Here is a 20,725-nt window from a genome sequence, read left to right as displayed (position 1 = left end):
TCAGGCTTTTCATGCCAACAGTAATGCACAATAAATGCATGTCCATGCTGGAACTAACATAAAACAATTGTTAAGATGGGAAGCTGTTTTATCTCATAACGGGCATGTCTGTTGCATACTAGTATTTTTCACAGGGTGCTCATACGTTGGTCTTGCCATAAGCTTTCAAAAATTAGTATCGAAAACTGTAATTCCCATTTGAAAACTGAAATTCCCATTCTGCTGGACTTCTCAGATGGATGGAACAAATTCCATAACAATCAAATACTTTACCCTACTATCTGATGCAACAAGGGAACCTTTTAGGCCAAACTTTCTAAGCAAGGTTGCCCCTGGTTGATATGGGGCCCCATTTTGGGTGAGGTGGAAGTCTGACAAACCCTTTATCCATCGTATTCTGAGGACAAACTCTTCTGCAATCAAAACAGTACACATTTGCAAAATATTTTTAGCATGAGAAAGAGTTGGCACATCTACAGTCACCTCAGTAAGTTCATCTGTGCTGATGAACAAGAGTACAATTTTTCAGACCTCAGATTATAACAGCTTCATGGAATATTCCAAATTTTTTTAATTCAGATGTTCTTCATAGAATTTGCACACAAGAAAAGATGTATTTTTTAAAGTGTGACACTACAAACATGCAATTCTAAAATAAGAAGAAACACTGCAGAACGTATTATATACAAAAGAATGTATGCCTTGTGGGAGCGTAATAAACATTTGAATCTGATTGCAAGGGTTACCTACACAGAATAATAAACTGCAAGTCATTTTCTGATCTTCTCCAGAATTCCATTGTCTGTTGCATTTTTCCAGAAGGGATAGGAAAGAAAAGCTTTTAAGTCAGTTTGATTTATACTGCAAACAGGAAAAGTATGATGAGGCAGGGCTGCATATTATGATAGACATTTAGGACTACTCATCTCTGGCAGTCTATACATCTTTGACAAAAGGGGTGGAAACTCTGGCTTGTTTCCATGGGTGATGTATGACATTCAGTTCATCCGCCAATTCATTCTAAGTACCCCTTGGGAGCTGTTCAGTTTTAAAACTAACTGTAGTATCTGTTGATGAGATCCTGGCAGGATAGCTCTTTGAACAGCCAGTTTTTCCCTTTGCCCTGCCCCAGCACAATGCAATTATCATATATTTTGAAGATGTTACATGTTAAAGTTTAAACATTTTCAGTTGATTCATTTCTCACTTTAGGGCCAATTTGGATGTTACATTAAATGTGGGGATTATGGAAATGGAAGTCACCTCAACTCCAGCATTCCCGGTATTTAAAGTAATGTCTGATTTGGCCCTCAGACTCTCAGCTGAGACATACAATTATGGTGTAATCCAGCCAGACTTGACTGCCTTAAAGCCCATTGGTTTCAATGGGAGAATTAAGTTCATTTTTAAAACTGTACAGTTTGAAACATTGGTAGCTAAATGATCTTAACTTTGATCAGGTCAAGACCTTAGTGCACCATTTTATGCATAGCAGATGGAAGTTTCATTGTGCTCAGTGTGTTTAGGATGCAGATAAAACTAAGGCACAAACTAGACATGGCAAATGTGTGATTGCATTTAATGCAGGGATGTAGAACCTTGGCTCTGGCCAAATCTGGCTGTGTTGTGGTTTAAGTTCAGTCCTCTACTCTGCTCCAGAAGACCACATACCCTTCCTCTGGCCCATCTCCTTTTCTTTAATCACAGCTTGGTGGGTTCCTGGCTTTCATGCAGGCTTTTGTCCATCTCAAATGTTGAAATGACTCCCAAGACTTGGTTACTGGTAGTATGTTAAATTTGCTGGTATTTTTTGTATTTGGTCTCAGGCAGTTTGTCTTCAGCCCCATCCACCACTGAAATGCAATTCATCCTGGAGGTGAAAGAGGTTCTGTTCCCTTGATTGGAGATGCAATCTTATGCATGCTTAGTCTTGGCTGCACCCTTGTTATGTCTGGGTCCCCCCCCCCACCACCAAATAACATCTGTGAGGGACTCCCAATTCAGTGAATAGAGAAGCTGTTTTTTCCAACCTCCTTTCTCCTTCATTGCAGTCTGTGTGAAATGCCCCTGGTGTTGGAACTGAGGCAGGAGCAATTGTTCTTCATGTACATTCCCTGGACTCAAAGAGGAGTAGCAGGGAGGGGGGATCAGAATGTGGACTAGTGCCAGATGTTGAGATGAGAGAAGGGAAGTGCTTATCTCAAGGCCAGACTTCCCAGGTGCTCCAGTAGCCTTTGAGAATCATAGAATAGTAGAGCCAGAAGGGGCCAGGGGGATATCAGGTCCCACCCCCTGCTCAGTGCAGGACTCCCAGTAAACCGTCCTTCTCAGATGGTTCTCTTGTTGCATCTTGAATGCCTCTGGTGTGGGAAAGCCCACCAGCTTCCTAGGAAATTGGTTCCATTGTCATACTGCTCTATCAGGACATTTTTCATGAAATCTGGCTGAAATCTGGCTTCTTACAACTTGAGCCCCTTATTCCATGTCCTACACTCTGGGATGATTGGGGAAAGATCCTGTCCTTCCTTTTTGTCAAGCACTTGTAGAGTGCTATCTCTTCTTCCCTCAGTCTTCTCTTCTTGAGGTTAAACATGACCAGCTCTTTCCAGCTCTTCTCCTAGGGCCTTGTTTCCAGTCCCTGGATTATCCTTGTTCCCCTCTTCTGAATCCTTTCAAGCTTGTCTACATTCTTCTGAAACTGTGGTCCCCAGAACTGGACACAGTATCCCAGATAAGGCCTAACTAGTGCTAGAAGTGAACTAGTACTTCACATGATTTGGAAATGATACTTCTTTTAATGCAACCTAAAATAGCTTTTCCCCCTTTTGCAGCCAGATCACATTGTCGACTCACCTTCAGCTTGTGGTCTACAACAATTCCAAGATCATTCTCACTTGCAGTATTGTTGAGCCAAGTATTCCCCATCTTGTAATGAGGCATTTGGGTTCCTTTTTGGTGCAGAACTTGGCATTTGTCCCTATTGAATTTCCTTCTATTGTTTTCAGCCTGCTCCAGCCTATCAGGATTACCTTGAATCTTCTTTCTGACTCCGAATGTTAACTATCCCATCCAGTTTTCTCACCTGTACATCCTATAATTGTTCCTGCACTTCCTTATCCAAATCATTAATAAAAATGTTGATGAGCACTCTTTGAGTCTGATCCCATAGCCAACTGTGGATCCACCTGCTTGTTGTTCCATCTAGTCTACTTTTAGCTAGTTTGCTAATCAGGCTATCAGGGGGAACTTTGTCAAAAGCTTAGAATAATAGAATCATAGATTAGAAGAGTTGGAAGGGGCCATGAAGGCCATCGAGTCCAACCCCTGCTGTTGCAGGACACTATGTTACACCATCCCACTCAGATGGCTGTCCAGTTTCTTTTTGAATGAAAAGAAATGAAATCAAGCTTTGATGAAATCAAGATAAATTATGTCCACAGTATTCCTACCGTCCATCAGGGAGGTTACCCAATCTAAAATTGAAATCAGATTAGTCTAGCAGGATTTGTTCTTGAGAAATCCATGTTGGCTTCTAGTAATCATTACATTACTTTTAAGATGTTTACAGATTGACTGCTTTATAATCAGCTCCAGAATTTTCCCAGGGCTTAATAGCAGACTTACTGGTCTATAGGTCTCAGGTTCTTTCTTTTTCCTTTCATGAAGATAGGGACAACATTACCACTTCTTCCGTCATCTGGCACTTCCCCTGCCCTTCATGATTTCTCAGAGATAATGGGCAATGATTCTGAAAGCCCTTCTGCCAGCTCCCTTAGGAATCTAGGATGGAGTTCATTGGGCTGTGGAGATTTGAACTCAGTCAACCCAGTTAGATGATTCTTGACCATTTGCCTGTCAATCTTGAGCTTCCGTCCTGTACCTTCAGCTTGTACTTCCCATTCATCAGGAAGGTCATAGCTCTTCTTTTGGGAGAAGACCAAAATAACCAAGATATACTACTATGTATTGGGCGGGGTTTTGGTTCAGGGGAGTTTCTCAGAGACAGTTCTTAACCCCATGACTCAGTGTTGGCAGAGGTAGTCTACCCATTTAGAGGGTCAGTGTGCAGAGAGGAGGCATTCTTATTTACAACCCCCCCCCCCAAAAGGGGATGGGACCCAAACCTACTCAAAAGGAGAGTTCCAAGACATGAATGCTAGATTGGGTGCGGTGCAATGAACTGAATGCTCAGAGATTCGTTATGCCAGAATGTGCTTCTGTAAAACACTACGATGATTAAAAAAAAACAAAAACGAATAGAGAGCTCTGTGGCTCTGAATGTGCAAAGGGAAGAAACTTAGCTCAAAATATCTGGGAGCTATTAGTTCTGGGAGGAACCAGTGTGGCTTCATTCCTAGGACCAATAACAAATGCAGGTAGTGTAGCAGTGGAAAGGGTTAAATTTCCCCCCGCAATGTGCCATGGTCCCAAGCTTGGTCCCTCATTCCCTCCTGCAACTGTTATTTGGAAGTGGGTGGGGGGGGGTGGCTAGACATACTAAATGGAAAGACACATTTGATAATACACCTAGTTTGAACATAGTTGAATATACTTAGCATCAGCTTAGTTGAAAATGCACTGTTATTGTTATTGTTATTTTTTATTTCCTTACATTAGCTTTAGTGTACTGTGCAGTAAAGGTAAAGGGCAATTCAAACACTTTTAAGGAAAACATATTTCAAAATTGGATTTTTAAGGGTTTAAAACAATAGACAAAATCTGCTAGGAATATTGTATTGTAAAAAAATGGAGTTGCCATGGAGCTAAGAAAAATAGCTACAGTGTGAGATATGCAGCTTATGCCATTTGCTTTTATGTACATCCTTGAGAGCAGTAGCAGTAATAGCTTTTCAGGCTCAGTATGTACTGAGGTGAAAGGGAAAGCTCCGATGGCAATATAGTGGCACAATGTGTTCTCTCTGTCTCTCTCTCTACGCGTGCGCACACACGCACACAACTTATAGCTGATACTGTAATGAAAAACACTGTTATTACACTGAAATCAGATAATTCTGTAATTGTAGCTTTCTGTGGACCACTCAGCAATCTCATTATTTTTTTGTCCTGATTAATTTTTATAATAGGAAGCAGTGATAGAAGGCCCTACACTTAGCAAAAAGACAAGCAGCTTGATCAAGGAATGCCTCCAATCTAGGAAGTGTACTTACACAGATGTTTCTTAAAGAATGCGCTCTCATAAATGCGCTTCCATCTATGAAATCTATGGAATGCGCTCCCCAGAGAGGTCCGCCTGGTGCCGTTGTTATTTGTTTTTCGGCACCAGGCGAAGACCTTTTTATTCAAACGTTATTTTAATTGTTAATATTATTTATTTATTTTATTCTTTGGCCAGGGCGACTTAAATTTTACTGTTATACTGCTAAATTATATTGTTTTATATTATGTTATTTATTTATGATTGTGAACCGCCCCGAGGTTTGGCGCCAAATGGGGCGCCATAGAAGTCCTCTAAATAAATAAATAAATAGGGAAATTTGTGAATCCAAAATGGTTGGATGATTTTAATTCTTTGAAACTAATTTTATTTTCTAATAAGCAATAATCCCCATGTTTGTTTGTTTGATGTTGACTAAATTACCTGTGTTTCTTGTTCTACTTGGCTTTGCAGCCATAGTTCTTGAAGCAGTTTGCCCTTATAAAAATAAGGAGAAATGATTTCTCAGAATTTCCGAAGCATGCAATCCTAGGCATGTTTCGACAGAAAAACATCCTTAGGATCACATCCTTAGACATTTTTGGCTATTTTCTGCCTCCGTTATTCAAAGAATTGGTGATTATGACAGGTATGTTTCTCAGTCACTAAGGGACAGACTAAACACAACATCAGAGATGCATAGATAAATCCCCAACATCATTTTATTTGTTGATAAAATTAGTTATGAATGTGTCTGATTTGCAGGAGCAGGAGAGAGAAGGAGTTTAAGTTGAATCACTATGTTTTTTCCATGCCAATTCTGCAGTGCAAAATGCTGCCCCCCCACCCCCTGCCCAGAGCTGCTGGTAGCTATGATATGGATCCTGCAGAATGGGGGCAGGGGGAAACTAGCCCCTTTCTCCAGTGCTGTTGCCCTGATCCTAACTGACTCTCAATTTAGCAAAGAAGATGTCAAAGATTTATTCAAACATCTGTGATGCTGTGTGGCCCTTACATCCAGTGTATAACACTGAATAGTTGCCAATTCAACCATAATCTAGCATGAAAAACTGCACTGAATAGAGATGTGAAGAGTGAATGGCAGGCTCAGGAAATTATTCTTTTTCAATATACTTCCATCCAGTATTTGCTGAAGCGCAACCTGTAGTTATGTTGGAGATAGTAGTAAATTACACTGCTGGGAATGGGAAATTATCAGCACACAGTCTTATTAGCCTTGTAGGGAATCAGCTCTGGTTGACCAGTGGGCTTTTGGCTGAGGCAGCAGCATGCTTAAGAAAAAGCTTGAGCAAGAGTAGAGAACCTGCATTCCTCCATATGTGGTTGGGCTCCAGAGTCCATGAGTCCCAGCCAGAACAGCTGATGGTCAGGGAGCATATGATGGTGGGAGCTGTAGTCAACAGAGCCACAAGTTCCCCAGCTCTGGAATGTGGGCTTGACTGTGGTTGAATTCAGGATTTTTTTGGCCATTCCCCATAGAAAGACACTGAACAGATCCTTTCTATTTGATCTTTCCTTCATCTTGAAAGTACACTGGGAAGTTGTGCTGAAGTCCACTGAAATAACTGAGCCCTGCTTGTGTGTAACTCATTTCAATATTATTTGCATGGTGAACCTCTTATTGGACAGTGCATTAGATTGATTCTTTAATTACACACTCCTGTGCAATGAAAAGTAGCACTCTTTGTAATATGGTCCCTATTCACTCTGATCCTTAAACGTGTTAATTTGGAAGTGAGTTGTGATGAAATTACTGAACTGACTTCCAAATAAATATCTTAAGAGAATGAAATGTAAGTTCCAAAAATATCCTATCACGAGTGAAAACGATGAGCTAATGTAATAAACCTATTTTAGATGGTTCTGCATCAATTCTCTATATAATTACTATGTGGAAAATGTCAAATTTGAATGCAATGTCTGTAAATTGCTTGTTCAAATATCAGTGGAAAAACTCCGAGCAGTGGAATTCAGCTGATGATTTTAAATGACATTTATTTCTTTCCTACGATTTTTTTAAAATTAGCAATAATAATGTACTAGAACTGAATGACTTATTATTCAATGCCCTGACAGAGAGGCAGCCTTGTTGTAATCGCTCTTAGTCCAAATACAACATGCTGCCTTTGTCACAGTTGACATTCATTATTGATAAAGGTTTCAGAAATAGCGCATGTGCCAGCAGCTTTGCCTGTAATATAAGATAGAGACCGTGGGGATGCTCGAGGGATTTATAGGCAACTGTGCACCTGTAGCATTTGAACTTGTGCATATCTGAACTCTGAAGTCTGCTGTGAGCTGTAAAAGATCTGCAGTACTGACAAAATAATGGGAAAATGAGTCGTCAGGCTTACTTCTATCGTGTTCCTCCACAGGAACTGCACAGAAGGACTCAACTTCAGCCTGAGCCAGCAAAGACGAAAGCTCTTCAGACAGTCATAGAGATGAAGGTATGAGTGCTTGCCGGTGTACTTCACTTTTGTGGGATAGCCAACACTAGTGCCTGTTGCTTTAAGCGGGAAATAATCCTTACTTTTCATTCTGGAAAATACACAGGGTTCCACAGCATGAGTTTGTCATATCAGCAGCCAGACCATGTTCCCAAATGGATGTCAATCTATTAAATGTACTGTAAGTTATAAATAAATGTCCTGTAAGGGTGAAAAATACTGCCATTGAGCCTAAGCATACATAGCTGAGAGAGCAAAATATAATAAAATTGTCTCCAAAAAGGAGGATTTTTTGCAGTATTTTCCTGACAAATACTATTTTCTCAGTCCCTTCTCTCAGCAAACCCAGCTGTTTTCTTTTTCCCCCAAGCAACTTATTTGTGAGATATTTTTAGTGAGAAACCTGACAAACTGATATTGCAGATTTTGGGAACCAGGAAAGGAAACTGAATTTCTGTTTTATAACCATCATTTTGCCATTCCACATCTTATCAAAGCAGACTGATTATTTTCCATTCTACATCGTAATCATTCTTTGTGCACCTGTTGCCACCATTCCTTTCTGGAAGAAGAGTCTTTTAAATATTAGACATACCATGAATTTAAAAATGTTAGAACATGCACATTCATAACAGACATAAATGTGGGATTATTTATTTTGTCAGTAATTATAGCAGCGGGATCTGATCTCGTGAAAGCAGGCTCTGTGTTGATTTTGCTGGAGGCAGCTATTTCCATGATAGTATGCATGTTATTATCCATTTTTTTCTAGCACTGTGGCAAAACGCTTTATGATCCCTGCTTTGTTTATTCACAGAGTGCTCCTGTGAGGTAAGTCACGACTCCACAGACAGGAATTCAGGCCGAGAGAGATGGGATTCGTTAATGATTCATTTGGCTAGAACTGGCTCTCCTTATTTCAGTTGCTCTTAAATTTGCACCCATTTTCAAACAGTTATGTTGAGGGGAGGAGAATAACACTAAGATATTGGGAGTCTCCCGTCAAATGGATGACTACTGCAAGCCACTGTGGTACAGCCTGTTCTGTGGCACATTGCTGTTGAAAAACTGCAGATATTTTGCTTTTTGCATATTTAGTTGAAGAGAATGGGAGAGGGGACCATTTTTCCTACTAGTCAGTTCTGTTTGATTTCTTCCAAACAATGACTGGGAAGGAAAGCTACAGCGCTTGTTGATTTGGGGCCAATTGTCCACTCTCTCCACTTCACCTACAGGGTTGTTAAGAGAAGGCAGCAGTGGGGGGAGGTAGGGCAGAGTGTAGAGTCATGTGTTCCTCCAGGTTTGTTGGAGGAAAGGTTGGATATAAATTTAATAACTATATTTGCTCTTAGCCAAAGGAAAAGATAGCAGTAAATCTATTCTCAAATCTCTTGTTTTATGTCCAGTGTAGTTAATCAACTCTCTATCATACCAATTTTTGTAGTATATGAAGTTAAGGCAAGAACCTGAAGATTCATAACTGTAATCTAATGTTAGGATTTGCAATGGCACAAACACACTGTATATACAATGACATACAGTCAGGAGAGTGATAGTATATTATATGTATCCTTTTTTAAATAGGACTGTTATGACTTTTGATAATATTAAGTTCTACTATTCTTTTTCTTTTAAAAATAATATTTTCTATATTTATGAATATTAAACACTATCAGATCCATATGTGACACCTTACCCTATGTCCCCAATCTTCTTTGCTTCCTTAGCTCATGGACCACTACCTCATTACTAAAGGGACTAGGACCTAATTCTTATGAATGCTTTTCCCATTCTGTAAGTTGCCATGTGGTCTGTGCAACTAGATTGACAGAAATTTTTTTGTATTGTAAGCTGGGCAAAGAATGTAGATATAGTGTCAGCCCAGATAATTCATCCTGGATGGGTGTAAGATTTGTAGGTATACCAGAAATAACATGCGTTCCATAAGCTTATATCATGTTTCCTCTAGATAGCTGCACATTGTTTTGTATGGCCTGCATATCTCCTTTCTCCTTCATGGCTTTTCTGTCCAGATACCTTCCCATTTTCTCACTGGTCATAACTGGGATGTGCTGATGCTTAGGAATTAAACTTGTATGTTCTCAATGAATCTTCAACATTTCTGCTTTGGTGATCCAAACTGGGCCAAATTGGGTTGGGTTGGGGTAGTTCGTGGACTTCCATTTTGGAGGTGGACCACAGTTTGCACATTTTTAAAATGTTGCATAAAATTTATGTTACATAAATCAGAGGCTGTGACCAACATTGTTTTATCACAATCTGTGCATGTTGGAAGCTGAAAAATATAGCCTGACTTGTGCAAATTTTCCTAGTGGCTTTTTCTTTTCTTTAGAGACAAGTACATGAACTGGCTCAGCTCACACCACAAGTTGGTACCTGTGAGTTACCAGTGAGTTTGGGGCTGACAGACCCAAATTTGGGGGTTCATATTATGAAAATTCATCAGATTTTTATCCCCCCTCATTATACATCCATAGTCACAACTTTCATTGTCTGTCCTTTTTATCAGTCCTCTGCCTTATCTATTTATTCTTCTTCAGTCTTTTGTTCCTCAGAACCTATCCCATCCATCCCCCTATATTTAGTCATGCTGGCTCTAAGTTGTATTACTTTCCCTGTATGTGGAGCATTTCTCCATTGAATTTCACAGTCCTTAAACATCTCCATCTGCCATAATGGGGACAAAACTTTGATTCCTCAAGCCTTGTGTAAGTTTTTGCCTAGTCTTCATAAACAGAAAAGCACAAAGGAAGTTTCAGCTGGGATGAATTAATACCGAGCATTGCTTTCTAGAGGTTTGTCTTTAAAATATAGAAATACTTTTGTCTGGTTACTTCTAGGTCTGGAGTGGTTGTGGGGAACTTGGTAAGATGTCTTTAGTAGCATCCTCATCCTTGGATGGATTCACATGCTTTTCGTCATTGCCAGCTTGGATCACCTGAGCAGGCAACGGTGGCTGCAATTGTAGCTGCTCCTTCCTGAGGTTGTTAGCATCATATGTTTGCCTGCCACCAAGAGCTGGATTGCACATGGGCTGCTGTTGTTCCTCTTTCTTACCACCTGTTTGGCTGCCTGCTTCCTTGCTTTCTCCAACGCTGGTGAGGGGGAGGGAAAAACACACACACACACACACAATGGATGAGAACCAGTCCCAGCACCAGCTGCTTATTGACCTCCTTTCCTTTTTGCCTTCTCTCCACCATCAACACTGGCACTCACCCCATATTTGTTCTCTTGCCCATTTCTGATCATAGTATCCTTTCCTCGATGCTGGGCACTGCTCCCTTAGCCTTTGCATCTCTTCAGAAAACAGTGCATCTTCTTGAACCTAAGTGATTTTATTTTACCTATTTCCTATAGTGATTACTCTCATCCCCTATTTTTGTATATTATCCTTTCCCTTCATGTGCACCTTAGACAAGCAGTAAATCAGCTTGGTTCTTCCCATTTCCCTTATCTGTTTTAATTATGGTTAGTGACCCTAGTCTGCTAATTCCACCGTTTTGCATTCTTTATTCATCTCCAGATCTTCCTTACCTGCCTTGCCTGTCTTTTGGAATTGATTTCAATTTTCTTCTATTGCTGACCTTTTTGCCTTATTCTGGGATTAGCTCCCTTGTTTCAGTTTTCTCAGGGAAAAAAGCCAGAACCTCTCAGAGATCCAGATCTCCATCTCTTATTGTGGGAAGTCTATAGCTTCAGGAGGTATGAGGCCTCTTCCCCCACATTGTGGGACTATTTTTCTATATATTTTTTCCTATTCAGTAAATATCAAATGCTTATAATAGGACATTATATTCACTATGTTCTATATCCAAAGGAATATGTGGAACACTGTGGATGTGAAGCACAGTTTCACAATGCCTTTCTGGAACCTGTTCCCTGCACCTTCAGATAACCCACTACAATCCAAGCAGAGTTGTGCTGGACCACACCAAAGATTCAGCTAATCCAACATTCTGTTCCCACTGTGGCCAAACAGATGCTTATGGGAAATCCATAACTAGGAAATGGGTACATGAACACCCTTCCGGTAACACTGCCTATCAACTGGGACTCCCATGCGAATCCAGTGGGAAAAATCTGATATAAGAGCACAACCCCTTGGACACACACAAGGATCTCCTTATTTGCGACCTTTGCTGCAGTCCTAAGGACCAAATACCTTATCTAGATACAAAATTCAGGACTTCACTTCTTTAAAACTAGAGAAAGATGTTCTTTAAAGCAAGAAAGCTTTAAATACTCTTAACTGATGTGGTTGCCCTACTGGGTCATCATAGTTAAACTGGATCACGTTCTCCTTACAGTAAAAGACTTTGGTAAAATCCTGATAATAAACATAAAATATGAAGAAAAAATTATTCTTCAGCCCTACCTAAAGCTTATTCTGTGCAAAAACAGTGATAGTAATGAAAGATTTAAAAGAACCCTGTTAAGTCCTCTCATTTCTAGGGGTGGGATCTAAACAAGTAGTTATTAAGTGTGCAACATTTGGAGAAATAGTGATATACATGGTAGAAACTCTGTCTCATGTGCAAGAAAGGAAGTCGGTGAATCAAAAGTTCTTAAGTGAATGAAAATTTTTGTGATTTACCTTGCTTCTTGCAGAGAGAACCATCCTTATGTATTGATCCAGCTGTGATATTTCAGGTATGTTTGCTGCTGCAAAGCTGAGTGTGTAGTATAGTTTGTAGTGTTTACTCTGCAGTAGTCTGCCCTTGCTCTAGTCTTTAAGCTAATGACTCTAGTATGGAGACATACATGAACAGAGTCACAATAGACTTCGCATGAGATTCTTTGATTTCTCTTTTTGTGAATTATTCTTTCTGTTTCTTTATCTTATAATGGAATATCACTTTTGACAAGGTATTTCCTCTTCTTAAGCTTACTCCATTTACTCTGTTTCCTCTAAACATTTTAAGTCACCTTGCAAAGTTTGGGAGCTTTAAAGAAGGCTTACTCTGAAGCAAAAAGTCTATAGTAAAGCCCAGTTGCTTCTTTCTAAGCCTGCTCTTTAAAAAAAAAAAAAAGCTGTACGAGCCAGTTCTTGGGCTACAGTCTTAAAACCATTCACTGTTTATGTTTTGCTTTGGAGCTTTTTGGTTAATGTCTCAAGATTGTGTCTTAAATTTTTATCACATGTTTTGTTACATGAGCCAGTGTAGTGTAGTGATGAAGAATGTGGGACTGGGACCCAGGAAACATAGATTCTAGTTGCTGCTCAGCCATGGAGCAAGCTGGGTTTCTTTGGGCCAGGCACTAACTCTCAGCCCAACCTACCTCACAGGGTTGTTGAGGAGGAGGAGAATGATGTAAGCTGTTTTGAGTTCTTTAAAAGGAAAAAAGTGAGATAGAAATCAAAGACATGCTGAGTAGATTTGTTTGTGAGTAATCTATTCACAAATTCGTAACTACCAGTCAATTACTCAAAGAAAGACTTTTCAGATAATTTTGAATAACAAATATTACAGTATTATCATTTCTTCCCTGGCATTTCATGAAAATACAGTCAGTTTTTCTTTAATTTACTGCTTGTTGAATACTATTGGAAAGGAAGAGTGTAAATCCTGGAGGCAAGGAGTAATAATAGAGAATAGCAGGTGATTGAGAGCATTTTGTCAGCAACACATTTGTGTGGGATGGTTGTAAGTTGGCTACAGCAGAGCCTATGGATGTGCAGTTGAAGCGAGATTTGAACCTACAGGGGTTCTCTGAACTCCACCTCAAACCTTGTTCCTACTTGTGACTATATTGGAAAGTGAATAGTTTTTCTTTTCCAATTAAAAATGTGTATGTATGTTCAGACACCTTTCCCCAGAAGTAGATATCAATTGTGCACGTTCTTGAAATGCAAGTGTTTACTTCCAGTGATTAGAAACGTATGACTGTGTTTGATTTCAGGTTCAGTTCTAGGAGCTGTGAACTGGTAAATTCTGGCCAAAAACAAATGGAAACAAAATCCCCATAATCCTTACCTGTGGTTTCAAGCTGATCCAACTGGAACATCTTTTTGCAGATATGTGCAGTTATGTTCCAGTATTACATATATATTAATGTGGCATTGGTGACAGAGTGCCTTGTTTTTTTTCAGAGGAATGAGTTTCTTCACAACTCTTTACTTCCTGCTGGAATGAAGCAGCAGAAAGGAAAATGGCAGGTTCTGCTTTATTAGAGTAGTATTATGATGTTTGATACTGAATTCAAAGAACACAATAAGGCATCCTTATTATGGGCCAAACAGAAAGGTACAACTTGATAATGCACATATTTCCAAAAGAAGTTACAGGGAGAGATTCCAAATGCTGTGATTTTATCACTTCCTTTGTTCAGTTGTTCAAGAAGTTAGTTACACCCAGGGTTCGAAGCAATCTTATTTCCAATAAACAGCTTTAATGTTAGCTATTGTACCAAACTCTTCAGATCTTATGTTTAGAGGTTTGTGTTAGTTTTGTGGTAGCTCTTTTCACTTTCATGTTTACTGTCAATGGGGATATCAGAAATAATAGCCAGACATAATTAGGGTTTCCCCCCAGGGTCTCTTTTTTCTCGGGTTTTATGTTTACAATACAATACATATCTACGTGGGACCTGCAACAAAATGTGTGGAGTGTTCTTGTCCATGGTGTCAGCTATGCTTTCTTCCAGCATCATCTATTCCTTTTCCCCACCTCTCTTTTTGTTTCCTTTTTTTTTGGTCCATCCATTGAGTATGTTCTCAATGGGCCACTTGAGTTTCCCTTACCTTTTAGGTCTTTTTGCCTAAAATGTTTTTTTTTTTTTTGGGTGGGGGGATGATTTCTGAAATCCTTCATGTCCCCAAATGTCTGCCAGTCCCTCCCTCTTGTGTATGGATGGTGCCATTTTGGTTACCTGAGGCGCTGTACTGTCAGACTTGAGATCTCTGTTAGTATATAGCAGGGATGGGCAAACCCTATGTTAGAACACGTGAATGTAATATTGCAATTTATGTTGCTACAACATATTCCAGGACATCCCACTTTAGCTGGTACTTCAACTTGACAAAGTTCATAGAAGGAAAATGTCTAATTCTGTCCTACCCTCTGCAGCTAACAGCACCTCCTGGAAAGCCGTTCCAGGGGCTGGGATGCTTCTGAACAATGTGGTACAAGGCAGGATGGGGCTGCTGGGAGAAGGAGGAATTGCTTAAAATTAGACAGACAGCTAACATTTCAAAGGAGTTTTTTTAATTTCACATTTCAGTTTAAAAATCAAGATGGCTTCCAAAATAACAAGCATAGAATATATATGCCATTAGAAAAGCCATGTTGGATTAGTTCATTCAGTCCAGCATTTGGTTCACTCAGTGGGTAACCAGCAGCCCATGGGAAAGCAGGACAGGAGTGCAACAGCAGCTCCTTGGCACCTGTGTTCCCCAGCAGCTGGTATATATAAACATTCAGGCTTTGATCCTGGATACTTAGCCATCAGGTGCAGTAGCCATTGCTAGCTTTGTTCTCCATGAATTTCTCCAATCACTGTTTGAAGCCATTCAAACTGGTGGCCATCACTATACCTTGAGGTAGTGATTTCCATATTTAACAATACAGTACATGAAGAACAATAATATTACTAAATACAAACTCAAAAATCAGAAAAGGATTACTATGGATTGATCCACTTCACTGGTGTGTATTATTAGCAGTGTACTGAAATAGGTTGCAATGGGACAGGTCAAGATTTAAAGCAATATCCATGCCATCAAATCCAGGCCTAAAGTGAGGGCTACGGTCAATATAATACAAGGGATGTGGGGAAGGCATTCTAACTTGACTGTGTTAAAATTATAGACTGAAATATATGAAACAAATGTTTCAGTCCTTCTGTTAGAGAGGAGTAAGAAGGCTACCTGCTTAGGAGCTAATGCCCCGGAACAGAACAGAACAGAACAGAGAAACAAAAATCTACAAATTCAAACACAGATTAATGTTACTGACTTGACTTAACTTCTTCTAACTTGGTGACTTGTAACAGAGTGTGCCAACTACTTCTGCTGAAAAGAATGCATCAGTCTGATCTAAGGTGCTCTGAAAGTTCTGGAAACAGCTACATTCAAAGTCTCAAAGGTGGTCGTGGCAGATCATAGTCTGTGGGTTTGGAGATGGGGCTCACAAATGCAGCCCAGGGTGTGCATAGAACTTATCACATTTTGAGCAGGTTATCCTGCTCTCTCCCTAAAATTTTCTATCCCTCCTGCTGGGAACTAGGATTCTAAATGTTAATCCATCTGAAAACATGGGCAAATTCTCTGTATTGTACAGGGAAAAAAAATTACTCCATAGTCCGAATGGCAGAATGTTTAAAGCATCTTGGTGCATAAATTATCTGAACCTTGAGACATCAATACCACCACCCCCACCCCCACCACCACCACCGATTTCATTTCTATTCCTCCTTTCTGGGTGGTTTTAGCATAGTCCTCCATGTTAGGGACTAGTGAGATAAGTGTTGCATGGTGATTGTTTACCTTTACCTTTGATGTATTCCACAGCTGTCTTATCAGAATGATTTCTTTAGTTTTGACCATACTTTTTAGTATTTAAAAGAAAAGATATTTTCAAACTGACTTTATTTCCCAGAGATCACCATGCTGGCAAGAGCTGCATTTGCACTTTAGGTGTAATCTGAAGGTCTAATTTTGACTGGAGCATACTGAGGATAGATTGGAGTCCCAGTTCTGACTTTAGAAAAACACTCTTTGGAGACTCCATCCTCACAGCTGCAGTTGTTCTTTCTATGCTGGATGGTCTCAGAGGATGGGAGACCATCTTTAGAATTGGCATGGATAGGCATTCTGGGATGGAGAAGAAGAGCAAGGCACCAATGTTCTGAAGAATTCTGGCAGTGCCTCAGCTTCTGCTCCTCACGAGGTGAGGGAAAATGTTTAGACAGCAGAAGCAGGGCATCTAAATGTTTTGGATGGTAAGGGGAATACAGAAGTCATCCTCACCTCCATGCTCCTCCTGTCTTCCATTGGATGCCATTAATCCTCTCACTTTGGAGGGTTAAGGGCAGCCACATTTGATGGCACCCTCCATATAGCAAGAATAATTTATTTCTGCACTCAGTGGTGTTGGAGAAGTTTTGTGAATATCTTGGACTAATTTAAAGGTGAACAAGTGGGTCCTAGATCAAATCAAGCCAGAGTTTTTCCTAGAAGGAAAAATCACAAAATTGAGGCTGTCATACTTTGGACAATCATGAGAAGGCAAGTCTCACTGGAGAAGAAAGTCATGTTAGGGAAAGTTGAAGTCAGAAGGCAAAAAGAAAGACCAAACCAAGAGATGGATTGACTCCATAAAGAAAGCCACAGTCTTGAATTTAGAACAAGTAAGCAGGAATGTTGTGGATAGGATAAAGGCTTCCATTCATGGGGTCATTATAAGTTGGAGACAACTTGAAAGCACTTGACAACAGTAATAGCAACACTTTTATATTGCCCAGTAACCATAGACTGCTGGGTGATGTAGAATTCATGAAAAACATAAGGAAAAAAACACAATTAAAACAGTGAAGAATAAAACCAAGATAAAACCATCAGCAAAGAGTAAAATCATTACAACATCATAAAACCAGATTTAAATCACAAGCAGAAGAGAGTAGTGAAAGCACTAAAAACAGTTCCTGCAATGCCTGGGAGAATAAAAAGCTCTTTATCTGATACCAAAAAGACCAGAAGAATCAAGGGCCAGTGTGGCCTAGCAGTTAGTATATTGAACTGAGACTTTGGAGGTGCAGGTTGTAGTCTTCATTTGGCCATGAAATTAACTGGGTGACTTTGGGCTAGTCCCTAGGTTTCAGCCTTACTTATCCCACAGGGTCTTTGTGAAGATAAAATGTAGGTGAATATTTAAAATAAAATAGGTGCCAGGTGATCTTCTGTGGAGGCAACATTCCACAAATAAGAGTGTCAGCTTTAAAAAGGCATTATGTCTTGTTAGCCAATGGTACCCCTCATTTGTCAGAATCACCTGGAGGAATGATCTTAATGTCTGGGTAGGTGAATATATAGATATAAAATATACTTATGCCCAGTTTTGATTATAGTTTCTGTCATTTATTCTTATATAGTTTATTGGCTTTAGAGTTGGTGCAAGTTTTTTTTTTTCATACATTGAACCTTGACATCTTTTCTTTTAGAACTCTCAGTAGGCTTATTTCAGTACAATTAGACAAGAAAGAGCTCCTATTTCTTGTGCCAGCATTGTTCTTTGCTTTGCTGCTTGTGTGTTGCAGTTTGTGTGCCCTTTCTATAAATAATTTGTATAATAACTGCATACCAACACTTCTTTTAAAAAATTAGGACACAAAAATAGCTTCACTGGAGCGTAATATCAGAGACCTTGAAGATGAAATACAGATGTTGAAGACGAATGGAGTTCTGAACACAGAAGACCGAGAAGAAGAAATCAAACAAATAGAAGTTTACAAGAGTCACTCAAAGTTCATGAAAAATAAGGTATAGACATGTAATAAAATGAGAGCCATTACAATTTCTGATTTTGGAAGGAGGTGATTTTGCTGTCTTGACTCTTAATCTGAAGAGGTTAATATTAAAGAAAATTTTCCTGAAAAGTAAGATAATATCATGTGGGTATAATGCAAAGTGATTTACTTTGGTAAGAGAAGTTTCCATGTTATATTCTATGTACACAGACAACCTTTGTTAGACTCATGTCAGACTAGCATGAAGAACGCGCTGTGGTTTGATTGCATTCTCTGGTGGGGAGACCATATTTAATTGCCATTGAATGAGGAAGAACATTTGTCCCCTTGAATAAAAATCATGCCAGTAGCATCCCTGCTATCAATTCTTGGGCCTCTCTCCTTGCTGAGTAATTACAGCAAATGCACCTGTGGGATGGAAGGCAGTTCAGAGTTCCTTCATGAGGTCAGTTTTCCACATGTGGCACAGATACCGATATCCTTTTAGTAAAGCAGCTAACCCACTCTCTTACATTAGACAACCGCACAGTCACTTCAAATAATGAGCTAGACAAAATATGTGGATTTGCTTTCTCTTCAGAATAATGCTTCTCTTAATGAGCCGTGTCAGTTTGGAGTCATATATGAATAGGTTGGAATTTCAGTAATGGAGAGAGGAAGTTATAATGACTGAGAGGAAGGGATGCAATAGATTCTTCAGCTGTTAACGCACAGATGAATGAGTAGAAGACGGTTGCATGCACTTGTTTTGTCACAGCCATCTGATCAATCCTCTGATAAACATGCCACATTCTGATGAAAGTCTGTATAACCTCTGTCAGCAGGCCTGTCCTTCCTCTGACCATTGAGATTTGCAGCAAAAGATACTACTTCTGCCATTCATCACAGGACCTTTCAAGGTGGACAAAATATTTATATGGCTGTCAGCAAGGAGATCTTATTATACCCCATCTGTTGAACCTGAGATCATTGATAAGGAACTTTGATAAATATAAGTTCTGATTGATGGCAAACAGTAGAACAAGGCTCCTTTCATGGCCAACAACTGTAGGTGTTATAATGCTCTTTGAATGCAAAAAGTATTTAAAGACCTTTCTGATTTAAATGAAAAAGGGTCTGCTGAAGTCAGAATATCGTGAACACATGGCTCCCCCCCCCCCAGAAAGCTACATTTAATCAAGATCTTCTGCTTTTTCTTTGAAAAAATTGAGGCCATTAATAATAAACACTTTCTTTCCAGAACTTCCGATATATAGCCTTGTATGGGTGAAGTAGTAAAAGTTGCAAAATTGGAGTCCTGCCCCAACAGGGGGGTTGGACCCAGTGGCCTTCATGGCCCCTACCAGTTATACTATTCTATGATTCTGTGAAGGAAGATACGAGGAACTACTCCTTTTGGTCTCACAGTCTCCTTGCTCAGGTGCTACGTAAAGGCCTAGGCTTCTTAAAAAGTGTTAGATGTTTATAGAAATACTGTAACTTTGAAAGCAAAAGGAAGATGATGATATTCATAAAAATGAGGTATTCTGCTGTACTCCATGCTAAATGCCAGCAGTAGTTTATGCTCCTGCCACTGAAATGATATTTCAGTTGTCTTTAGCCTTCCCTTTCCTCTCTTATTGTTTCATCTAATGAATGTACATTTGTGCTGAGCTTAAAACAGCCATATGGGGCTCTGCAAAGTAGAGACGCCTTCCTCTCTCCCCATAAGTTCTTAAAGAAGGATAAGTAATGTAGCCATTACAGGGATAGTAGCTGTACTGATACTGGGGCCAGATGATGCCCTCATATCTATGTTGCAGCATGAGTGCAGTATTTCCTTCCCTGCCTCTTAGGGGCTACTTTGTTGTACTTGTGCACCCAAAGGTATAGATGTCCATTTACCAAAGTATGTGCATAAGCAATATTCTAGCTACTGGGACAGAATTCTATTGCTTTTTTGATAATTTATAAAATTCCATTTATAAAATTCTCATAACTGCTTTATAAGAGAACTGCCTTACCAAATTTATCAATTTGGAGTCTCCTAAGGAAACCTTGAACAGATGAACAGCTCAGCTGGAGCATACAGGCTATCACAGTGGAATTCGTTGCAAAGAATTGCATGCAACATAGTCATTATTGCTTTAATATTTTGAGTCATGATACAGGAATAAACTCCTCTACATCATGACTTCGTTATTGTTAAGGTTTCCCTTATGTTTGCTGTGAAGTAATCCAAACATTTTGTGTATTTATAAAAAAACAATTTAAAGAACTGCTTATATTTTTCTGACAAGAACCTGGATCCACTGGCACTTTTGCATGAGCATAAGATGCTTCTGTTAGTGAAAAACACATTTGTACACTTTTTATTTTTTAGCCAATTTCTCCTTCTGGCTGCCACCTCCTGTGCAACACCACGAGTAATTTAAGAAGGTCCTCAGTTACTCAGGAACAACTTTGTATGAGTGTGCTATACTGCAGTGAGAAAGGGGAGACTAAAAAGCCTCATTCTGTGAGCATTGGCAAAGTTAGGATCTAAGCCAAGGTTTCCTATAAACTGATACGCAACCTAGTTTCAAAAGTATGTATACAAAATAAAACAGACAGAAAATAATAGTTCCTTAAC

General features: G+C 39.5%; 1 protein-coding gene across 1 annotated transcript in view; it reads left to right on the top strand.

The window, feature by feature from the left end:
* The window catches only part of ERC2 (ELKS/RAB6-interacting/CAST family member 2), a 502,285-nt gene that overhangs the window by 141,568 nt on the left and 339,992 nt on the right, over positions 1 to 20,725 (top strand). The window contains exons 4-6 of the mRNA XM_044451516.1: positions 7,552 to 7,626; positions 12,259 to 12,300; positions 17,972 to 18,127. Of these exons, the coding sequence (XP_044307451.1) occupies positions 7,552 to 7,626; positions 12,259 to 12,300; positions 17,972 to 18,127 (273 nt within the window). The remainder of the gene's footprint in view (positions 1 to 7,551; positions 7,627 to 12,258; positions 12,301 to 17,971; positions 18,128 to 20,725) is intronic.

The sequence above is a fragment of the Varanus komodoensis genome, unplaced genomic scaffold (genome assembly GCF_004798865.1).
Source record: "Varanus komodoensis strain SLA01 unplaced genomic scaffold, ASM479886v1 scaffold6_2, whole genome shotgun sequence".
NCBI classification, from domain to species: domain Eukaryota; kingdom Metazoa; phylum Chordata; class Lepidosauria; order Squamata; family Varanidae; genus Varanus; species Varanus komodoensis.
Note: the sequence above shows the minus strand (reverse complement) of the source record. Positions and strands in the feature narration are given on the sequence as shown.